We start from the raw sequence: 10,780 nt of genomic DNA, 5'->3' as shown, positions 1-10,780 counted from the left end.
ATATACTATGTTCAAATTTGATATCAGGAATTACTGGTAATTGCTACACAGTCTCTTTGTAAATATAAAATAAAATAAACATTCTTTTACTTCACACAAAGTTGATATGTCATGTTTAAAACTCTACACGCTTTAGGTGGTCACACTATGAATATACGACGTAAAGTGACGTTAAAAAAACTGGCAGATTTTTTAAGAAAAGACCAACTTACTTGTCCTGTAAAAGTGAAAGCGACTTCCAATATACAGTTAATTCATTTCTTTATTCAAATTAGACATATTCAGTAAGGATTTCATAGGTTTTAACAAATTTCTTTGATTAAAATATTTTCGCTTTCCGAACGAAACATTTTAAGCTTATGTAGATTATTTATGAGCCCGTGAACAAGTAAGTTAAAAGCATGAAAAAATTAATCATGACGTACTTCAATAATTTCTACTAAAGATCGATTTTGTATGTTTTTTCGCTTAGCCCTAAGAATATATAAGGTGTAAGCTATCAATCGCGTCGTCTTTTGAAATGTTCTGCCAATAGGGAGGTATTTTGTTCACCTTTATAAGAAATTTCCTCGAAATGCGCCTTTTAAAGTGAACCATGAACCACGCCCAAAACTTTGAACAGCTTTCAACTGTTGTTCCAGGCTTGATGTCCCATTTTGGAAAGAGATCTCGGTAGTCAAAAAATTTATGCTCTTTTTCCCCACACTCTCCTCTTTTATTTGAACAGACATAGTTGATAAGTTTACATGGAAAATATTTGTTTCTCATTTGGATATCGACATTGCAAGTAGTTATGCTGGCTTCTTTTCCGTCAGGATTATAATGTCCTTTTATGCCTTTGGGCTTGTGCTGTAGAGCATAGTGTTTTCTTCCTGCGTGCGTTTTGCCATAAGCACAAGGTTCGCCACAAAAAGGACAGCTAGCTTTGCAACCCCATACATTTTCTACAACATACTGTATCGGATCTCTTCCGTCCCATTTTACGGAATTTTCATCTACCGCTTCATATTCGTTTTCCAAATCAAGTTTTAAATCTTCAAGCTTTTTGACAATACATTCTTGTAAACATGTAAAATCTATATCGTGCTGTAACATAGACTTCATCAACTCGAAACTCTTTACAGTTGTCCCACATTTCTCTTCACTGTCCACAAACGACTTTATCCATTTATCGAACGACGAATCAGATGCAATACTTTTCTTAACGCTCTCAAATACAGAGCTCCTAACACTATCTAATGGGATGTGAATTTGAAAACAAGCAATTTCAGAGTATTTGCTTTTGATAGTTTTATCTTTTCTAAAAAGAAATTGTTGTGCCCTGTTAAATATCCATCGAGCAGCAAAATTTTCAGGACCTGAATTATAGAGAATAAAGTCATCGAAATTTTCATTTCTTGCAAGCTCTGTCAAGATTTCAACAATCAAATGGTATTTAACGGTTGGAATAACATCACAAAGAGCTGATGTAACCTGAAATGATATATTTGTAGATGCAATTTGTCTTATTTTAGTTTCAATAATACTTATGAATTCAATTGCAGCCTTTTCCTCCGCTTCACGATGATCGATATGGGCTTTAAAAATTTGTAGGCCTTTTGCCTTTTTTTGCTCCAGTCGGATGTCAATAATCTGTAAAAATATCGAATTATGTTTCTTGAAAGAGTTTTCAGCACATGCATGAATATGAACTATTAAACGTACCCTAAACTTACTGCTCCAAGACCAAGTTGTTTGATACCTTTTTGAAATATCATCAACTTTATGTACAAATTCACAAATATGTGAATTTGTTACTTCAGAATTTTCAGTGCAGTACCCATTTATCAGTTGATCAATTATTTCAAACATTTTTTCAGCTTTGTCATTTGCATTCTCAAAATCGCGACTTCTTTGTTTTGTCTTAGGCATGAAACTGATTTTTGAAGTTACATAATCGTCTGTACATACTCCAATTTCTCTAAACGTTCCACACAATTTTGAACATGATGTTTTGCTTATTGGCAATTTCTGATATGACTTCTGCTGCGCCGACAAAATCGGCCTTTCCCTTTCATATTGCTTTGAAATAGCATCATCAAAAGCTTTAGTTACATCTACCTTGGAATGGCTTGAATATTCATTTACAAACACAGTCCTCCAGATTTCTTCAAATTTGCTTGTAACGTCTGCTTCTTTCCAAACTGAAGTTTTTAGTTCATTTGCTACTTGAATTGATTTTTCATGAAACTCTTTTTCTAGTTTTAGATCAGATGTCAATATTGTTAAATTTTGCTTCCTAAATATTCTTGATATTTCATTGTTGATATTATGTTTCAAATCCTTACAAAAATCTTTGATTTGATATAGCATTGGTTCACGCCATTTTTCAGTTATTTCTCTGTTTTCATCATCATCAATGGATTTCTGCAACTCACTACTCAGGAAATCTTCCGCTCTTCTTACGCTGTCTTTGACTTCAAGCATAAGCTGTTCCATTTCAGTACTGAGAATAGCGGCTGTTTCACAAACGGATGACTTTGTGAATGCGGTCGAAATAAAAGTATCATTTTCTCTGTTTTCGACTATTCGATATAAGCTGTTTAACTGTTCTGTTAATTTGATATATGCCTTAATTTCTAATGAATTTCTAAATGCAAATACAAAATTGTCACTCAAAACTCCTTCCCATAGATCGCCTGCATGTGTCATGGTATCATTTAAAGATTTAAAGGATTTATACTTCATTTGTATTGCGTTTCGGATGATACTTTGTTTGATATTAAAAACCCCTTTGCTGTATTCAGCATTTACAAATTCCATTGGGGGACTTCCTTGCCAAAGATTAGGCATGTGCCACACGTGGGTATTTATGTCGAACTCGATAATCTCGTTAAAGGAAACTACGTCAAGAATTCCTTCAATCTCAGCGGCATCTTTCGTTGCTGTGTCTAACGTTTTATGGAATATTTCTAATCCTCGTCTTTTCTTTTCAGAAGCAAGAATATTTGTAACATTTTGATGCACAAAATAGCATTGCTTTCTTATATCTAGATTCTCATTTGCAAGTTTAAGCCGCAAAAATGCGTGAACCACAACATGCAAAATATCATTTATTTCGCTTAAATTCTCGCCTTTGATATTAAGAATTGTAATATCACCAATTCCAGCTATAAATGTAGCAAGTTCATTATCATGATCTAATTTACGGTCACAAAACTCGGGTGCCCGTAAACCCTCAGTATCGAGAAGGAATATAAAATTGAAAGGACAACCTGAAGATTTTTCTTCTTTTTTGATGGGAATAAGTTGCATGTTAATACCCTTTGTGCACCGTCCAACACTCGCTAAGAATTGAGTTCCAAACATTGAGTTTAACATTGTTGACTTTCCAGAACTTTGCAAACCTAGTACAGAAATAGACAAAACATTGTTTCTTCCTATCTTGTTTGACACAGCTCGAAAAACTAATTTGATCCATTCAACTGGCAATAGAAATCTATCACCATCTATTAACTCCAATGTCATACCTGATATTAGTAGATCGGCCACAGCAATTGCAACATCTTGATAGGGCGGCATTCCCCTAATCTCCCTTTTAAGCACCAAAGATGTTTCATAAATATATCCCAATTCTCTAAATAGATGGTCTACATTTAAGGTCAAATCATCGATTTCATTATCTGAGGCTATTATGCGTTGTTCAATGTCTTTTATCTCTTTTTTTGAGGATTCATCCTTACGCATGCGTTCACAATCTAGTTTCGCCTTGTTATCAATGTTGCTATTGATGAGTGACAGTAAATATTTTGATTTTTTTTCAAATATGAGTATTTTGAGCCATGCTAAAAACATATGTTTAAGTGAAGGATTACTCATGTCAACTAAGAAGTTAGTAAAGCATTTCATGGAAGAAGTTACATTGAAAAGTAGCCGATATCTTATTTCATTTATTTCCTGTTGTATGTGTACATTTTGGTCATCTTTTTGTAGTCTATGCAGTAATTTTGTTAGCGATCCAAGTTTATAAGCAATATTCCATTGAATAGGGGTAACGACGCTTCTCAAAAGTTTATCGCTAGCACGCTGCATATGTTGAATCATTTGCAATGCCATGTATTTACTTTTTGTAAACAGTTCAAAATCCTCGTCAAATGTTAATTCAGATACAGATCTTAGCTTTTGTATTCGATCTGCAAGTGTACAGTTATTAATTTCTTTTATTGAATTATTCAAGCTTTTGTGTAAAGCAGAAGACATTTCTAAAACACTTCTTTCTTTGGAACCTGTAACAGTTTTAAGTATTTCTTTTACATTCAATTTATTTTTCAGCGAAGTCACAAGAGTTTGGTCGGTTCGTTTCAAAGGATTTGCAATGACAACTATAATAGCAGAAAAAGAAGTCAAAAGATTATGTAATTCAGTTAATTTTTCTCTCAATGACGACAAATCAACAAAAATAACGAGAACATCTGTGAGTTGTGATACAGGTTGTAAGACAGAAAAACTTTTATATGATCCAATACACCCCCTGCAATTCAAAAATGTTATGGAATTATCAAATTTGTCATCTTTTTTACCGACTTGAAGTAGCCAGGATATTTCTACCAATCCTTGTGTTACCTTTCTTTCTGTTGAACCATGCTTGCACTCTTTACTGTAAAATGTGTTTGCACCCTTATCTGACAAAAGTGCATTTAATAGATTTGATTTCGAAAATCTTGGACGTCCAAAGCGGGCAAAAGTTACAACGATTGTAGGTAAATCAAGGACACAAATTTCAGTTTCTTTTGGCTGTTGATTATTTATAGAAAGAACCGTTTCTACCTGTAATGTTCTTAATGGCCAAATTGATAACTTTGGCTTGTTTAAATTTTCATTAAATTGTATGCTCAAAAAAGGGAGAGACTTTTTGCAAAGATACAATTTTTTAAACAAGATCTGTGTCAAGATTGGATCACAAAACTGCAAAACGACAAAAAATATGTCAGCAGGGCTTACACTTCGTTCATCATTCCGCTCTTCTTCGTTGTCGTCATAAAAAAAGTCATCAAAATTCTCTTCCAAGTTGCATTCGCTGTCACATTCGTTCATTGGTAGGTCAGACAGAATATTATCTCTAATATTGCAATTCACATAGACAATACCTCTCAAAAGACGCATTGGCAGGTCTTCAAACGTCACATTAGTTTCTAAATTCTTAGCAGGGTCAAATGCGATAACGTCAGAAAGTGTAAGCATGTTTTTCAAGCCCATGAGTTCTTTTAGTTTATCGAATTCGGACTTTATCAACGTCATTTGTTCCAGACTGCTACCTGTTTCAAAAAAAGACATGCTCAATCCGATGTTTCACATTGCAATGTATCAATATTAAGATAATTGATAAAATGACTTTACCGCCCTTTTAGTGGCTAATTTACGCCATGTCGCATTTTCGCCTTTTGCCACATTAATTCTAAAACACGAAGGGACGACAATTATGACACTGTCATAGTTTCGTTTTGTTGCATTTTCGCAAGGTCGATGTCCAAAGACCGGAGAGACATCAAAATTAGACAAGTATACCACACATTATATACCACCTTTTAATTCGAACTGCTACTTAAAAATGGTTGATGATATTCTATTGATGTAAGTATGACCCAAGAGGCGGTGTTTCTAATGCAAATAGAAATTGTACTTCCGATTTCGCCACAGTGAGGTTGCAGAATCTCATGCTGCTCATAAAACTCATTTTGGTTGTCTGGACACCAACATAAGAACATGAGTCGATATGAAACGCATTTAATTAACTAAATGTAGTTTTTTTCTCTTTTTTTATGAAATTTATTTAATGCAGCTTTAACGCATATTTGCATTTTCTTTCTCGCATTATTGCATAATCGGATTTTCGCCTTTTTTCTTCTTGCATTTTTTCTCATTTTTCATTCACATTGTTAAACATTTTGTATCGTAAGTTTCGTGTTTTCATATTGTCACTTCTCTACAAATACACCACAAAAATAAGACACGATTACTATTTTTTGTCAAATTGTCGTACTTTTTGTACTGTCCTTTTTTGCGAGAAAGAAAATAAATGAAAGAAACAAAAAGTAGAGTGCATAAATGACGACCTAATGTTACTTTAAGGTGACAACGGAGTCAATTATCACTAAAAATACCTAAAATGAGATTTTTGCTAAGTAGATTTATCAACCTTTTCTGAACACATTCGTGATTTAATTTTGGAAGCAGTTAGTCCAAAAAATGTGTTTTTAAACGTTTTAAAACGGTAACCTATACTATTTGTATCTGCTATTCGCGTAACCTGTCGATTATCGATAACACTCCGCCCCCTGTTGAGGCATCAATGAGGGAAATCGGTAGTTCCATATATCCGTGAATTACAGGTCCATACTGGTTCATACTTCTCGTAATACATGTATCGTACAACTAACGTACATCGTTTATGAATATCTCAACATCTAGCCTTTTTTATAAATTAAGAAATTGTCGGCCAATGTACGTAACATAATGTATGAAACATAAATAATTAAGCATAGCGGCAAATCGCACGACCACGGGGTTGATTAAAAATGTAGTTGCTAAAATATCCATAATGTGTGAAAATAATTTGTCTGTCCCGTTAATCTGATAGATATTACGTTGAGCTGATAGACTTTTGTACGGATTCAAGGGCTTACTTTACATTCAACCTCGTTTTCTAACAATGTTAAGTAAAACAACAACAAAAACAGACAACATTTTTTTTATGTGAACGCCTATGTGACTTGTGGTAAGGTGTCCCTGACCAATTTCTAAACCATTTTAAATTGTCTAAGGATGATTATTTCTCTATAAATAAAAAAAGATATTAAAATATATTCTCAGTGAACAGTAAATCCGACACAGTACTAATAAATCTGGGACAAAGTATGAAATTTATTGTCTATCCCGGTAGAAACTGGATCTCTATGCCGTGCATAGATGATATTCATAATAGAAGTCAAGAAGGCCAGATCATAATGATCGAGTAATACCTTTTATTTCTATTAAAATATGTGAAGCATCATCAATTTGGTGGAAAAAATATATGTAATATCCCGTTCTTATTTGTACATCTACCATGGACTTTAAAAGACTGCCAGGAGCTTAGTTTTTTGTTATTTTATTTTATATTTTAACGGAATTTCATACACGAATACACAGGCAGAGTGACACTGGTATAATACAATAATAATGCTGATGATAATAATAATAAACTTCAAAAAGGAAACAATTAAATACCCCGCTAGCGGTGCGCAAATGCGTTCCCTTTCCCCCCACTGAGTGCCTCAAATTTTACCGATAGTCACGTGACATGTGCGACAGATACCAGACGAACAGTAAATCACGTTAAGAATTGAAGAAATTTCGGCTATAAACTGATATTAATCAGCAGCTTTTTAATTGGTCAGATGTCACTGGGTCATAAAATGTTGTTAGAGTATGTTACCGCAACTTGTGACCCTCTCTGGTGCGATATTTGTGTATTATGCAATTATTTAGCGTGAAACGTAGGGGTCCGAGAGAGAACAGCGGATTTATGACACTTCGTTTGATGCGGGTGGGACTAACTTTGAATCGGCATAACTTTTTTAATAATCAAGCAATTAACATGCGGTTTAAAGCTTATGAAAGGAAATTTATTTACGGAGGGAACCATGTCAGGGATTTTTGTTTGCTCAATAGGCGACTTAATTATCTTTAATTACGTAATATGTATGGTGAAAAAAGTCGCATAAAATGTTTGACGTTACGTAATATTTTTTTGAGAAAAGATAGAAAAAATTTGAGACACGGTTCCCTAGATAATATAAGTATGGTTATTTTCCAAAAGTTTGATGACAAAAAATTTAAAAATGACTTTGATATGACGATTTAAAATTTTAGGATTTTTATTCAAAATCAATCATTTACAAAGGCATTTTTTTCAAATATGTTATTTTTTATGATGATCAACGACATTTAATGCACAAAGATTAAATGAATAACAATTATTACTAAAATAACTTTGTTTAAATGACATTTGTGTGAGTACCACGGAAAGTGTCTGTTGTCACCTTAAAGGCCTAAAATTTAGAAATTTCAAATGATTACGTTAAACTAAAAATGCAAAACAAATTTTGTGGTGATTTAGGTGTTATATCTATAGCAGGCGCGTTTATATATTGTTCCTATTAAACAAGTTAGTTACTAATAAATAGCCATTATATTCAATTTCTAAATTTGATGACAAATAGGGAGACTTAACAACAAAGCAAAACAGAAACTAGTCAAACCATAAGAAAAAATACCTGAACTAGAATCATCATCTGTCGACGAAGTTTCATACGTTTCTTCAAAACAACCCTCAAACAATTTAATTGTGAGTGGTTTTCCATGTATAGTATGTGATGGTGCCTTCAATATATTTGTTACTCCTAAATAAAAGTATGGAATGTCTTAATATAACTAAAACTAACCATTTAATATAATTTTGTCATTAGCATGAACTTGTAATCAAACAGCTTATACTTGTCAGGTTATTCTCTGAATATGCATTATTATGGACGTGATTAAAACAACTAACAATGTAGAGTAATGGTATCATTGCAAAATCTCTTAATAGACTCTACATATTATTTAGGATTATACTCCGGACAAATTTCTTTAAGCATTTGTAAGTGTTATTGAGGGAGATGATTAAATATTAAGCAGCATAAAATTACAATCTTTGGACCCTGAACTTCATCTCACATCTATAATTGTGTGAAGTTTTAATCAAATTCCTTCAATAGCTTTCAATGTATTTTCCGGACAAGAGTGTTATGGATAGACGGACGGACAATCGGCTGGAAGGACAGACAGACTGGTGACAGTGCCCCTCTCCTCCATCTTCGGAGAGCATAAAAAACATGTACTCTAAAACTGTATGTTGAATAATTAAAGTGAATATTGAAGGCATACCAAATCCTCCCTTAAATTTTATACGTGCTGATCTTCTATTCTCACTCCATCTGATTTTTTCTATTTCGTCGCCTCCTGATATTTCCTGTGTTTCAAAATACTTTATCAAGTCGTTTTCAGATGAAGTTCCCGGAGATAATCCTTCAACTTCTATAGTATTCACGTTGTATTCTGACGCAATGACTTGTGTACCATGTAGTAAAATTTGTGGTTTTGCTAAAACATGTTTGGCAGCTGATACAAAAAACAAGAGTTGTCACGCTAGTGACAAATGCCCCCGACAAGGTTTCTTAAGCACTCAGGTATTATGTATGGAAAAGAGAATGAAAGTAACTAATGGCTTAATTTTGTTCTTGTGAAATGAAGTGCATTAACACCTTGGGACAAGGGTCTTGGATGCGTCACATCATCTTGATGTGTTAGACATTTATGCTAAGTTATTTTAAAATCCTTCAATGCATGACAATGTTACAGTTTGAAAACTTATGTGTACCTACAAACTCTTCTTATGAGCATAAGTACTTTCAAGTTTTTAGAGTGACCTTGACTTTAGAGGTAGGAACATGGGTCTTACACACAACATGTCATCTTGATGTGGTAGACTTTTGTGTCAAGTTATTTTAAAACTCTTCAAAGCATGACAAAGTTATAGTCCGGACACGAATGTGTGTAACTATAATCTCTTATTGTGTTAGCATGAACCTTCAAAATATGTGTGACCTTGACCTTTGAAGAAGGGACGTGGTTCTTGGACATGACACAACACTGTCATGTGATAGACACTATGCAAAGTTATTTCAAAATCTCTCAATGCATGACAAAGTAACAGTCTGGATATGATTGTTTGTAACGTCGGGACTTCAAAATGATTGTGTGACCTTGGACGTGATTCTTAAACGCGACACATCGTTTTTATGTGGTTGACATTAATTCAAAGTTATTCTAAAATCCTTTGATGCATGACAAAGTTACAGTCCGGACACAAATGCGTGTACCTATAAACTCTTATTGTGATAATGTGAAACTTCAAAAATGTAAGTGTGACTATGACTTTTGAGGTAGGGACGTAATTCTTGGACGCGACACATCGTCTTGACAACACGTCATTTTGATGTGGTAGACATTTGTGCCAAGTTATTTCAAAACTCTTCAATGCATGACAAAATTATAGTCCGGGCACGAATGTGTGTCACTATAATCTCTAATTGTGTAAGCGTGAACCTTCAAAATATAAGTGTGACCTTGACCTTTGAAGAAGGGACGTGGATCTTAGACATGACACAACGCTGCCATGTGATAGACATTTTGAAAAGTTATTTCAAAATCCCTCAATGCTTGACAAAGTTACATTCTGGACATGATTGTTGTGTAAGTGGGGACTTCAAAATGGTAGTGTGACCTTGATTAGGGGTGTGATTCTTAAAGGCGACACATCGTCTTGATGTAATACACATCTGTGCCAAACTATTTCAAAATCCCTCAATGTATGACTAAGTTATATTGTCCCGTCACGAATGCAGTGATAACGCACAGACAGACAGACGAACAGACAGGCAGACAGACGGACGGTGCGATTTTAATATGCCGCCCTTCGGGGGCATGACAATCATTATGACCGTTTCATAATATTATTTAATTATTTTCAAACAAGAGCAATGGAACTGTACTCATTTAAAGCAAAGTACTCACGGAATATAACATTCAACTTGAAGGTTCTATTTATTGATATAATACATAATAATGTAACGATAACAATGCCTACATACCTTTGTCATTGTCAAATTGTATTATGGCTGACCGGTCAACCTTGCTCATTTGGACATTTCTAACCCCT

General features: G+C 33.9%; 1 protein-coding gene across 1 annotated transcript; it reads right to left on the bottom strand.

Annotated features, from left to right (window-relative positions):
- Window positions 1-474: 474 nt before the first annotated feature.
- Window positions 475-3,726, bottom strand: LOC132753193 (interferon-induced very large GTPase 1-like). Its single transcript, XM_060743633.1, has one exon. It carries the CDS (start codon window positions 3,724-3,726, stop codon window positions 475-477), a length of 3,252 nt encoding a protein of 1,083 aa, XP_060599616.1.
- Window positions 3,727-10,780: the final 7,054 nt, after the last annotated feature.

The sequence above is a fragment of the Ruditapes philippinarum genome, unplaced genomic scaffold (assembly GCF_026571515.1).
Source record: "Ruditapes philippinarum isolate M1 unplaced genomic scaffold, ASM2657151v2 ctg16832_1_1_1_1, whole genome shotgun sequence".
Taxonomy (NCBI): Eukaryota; Metazoa; Mollusca; class Bivalvia; order Venerida; family Veneridae; genus Ruditapes; species Ruditapes philippinarum.
Note: the sequence above shows the minus strand (reverse complement) of the source record. Positions and strands in the feature narration are given on the sequence as shown.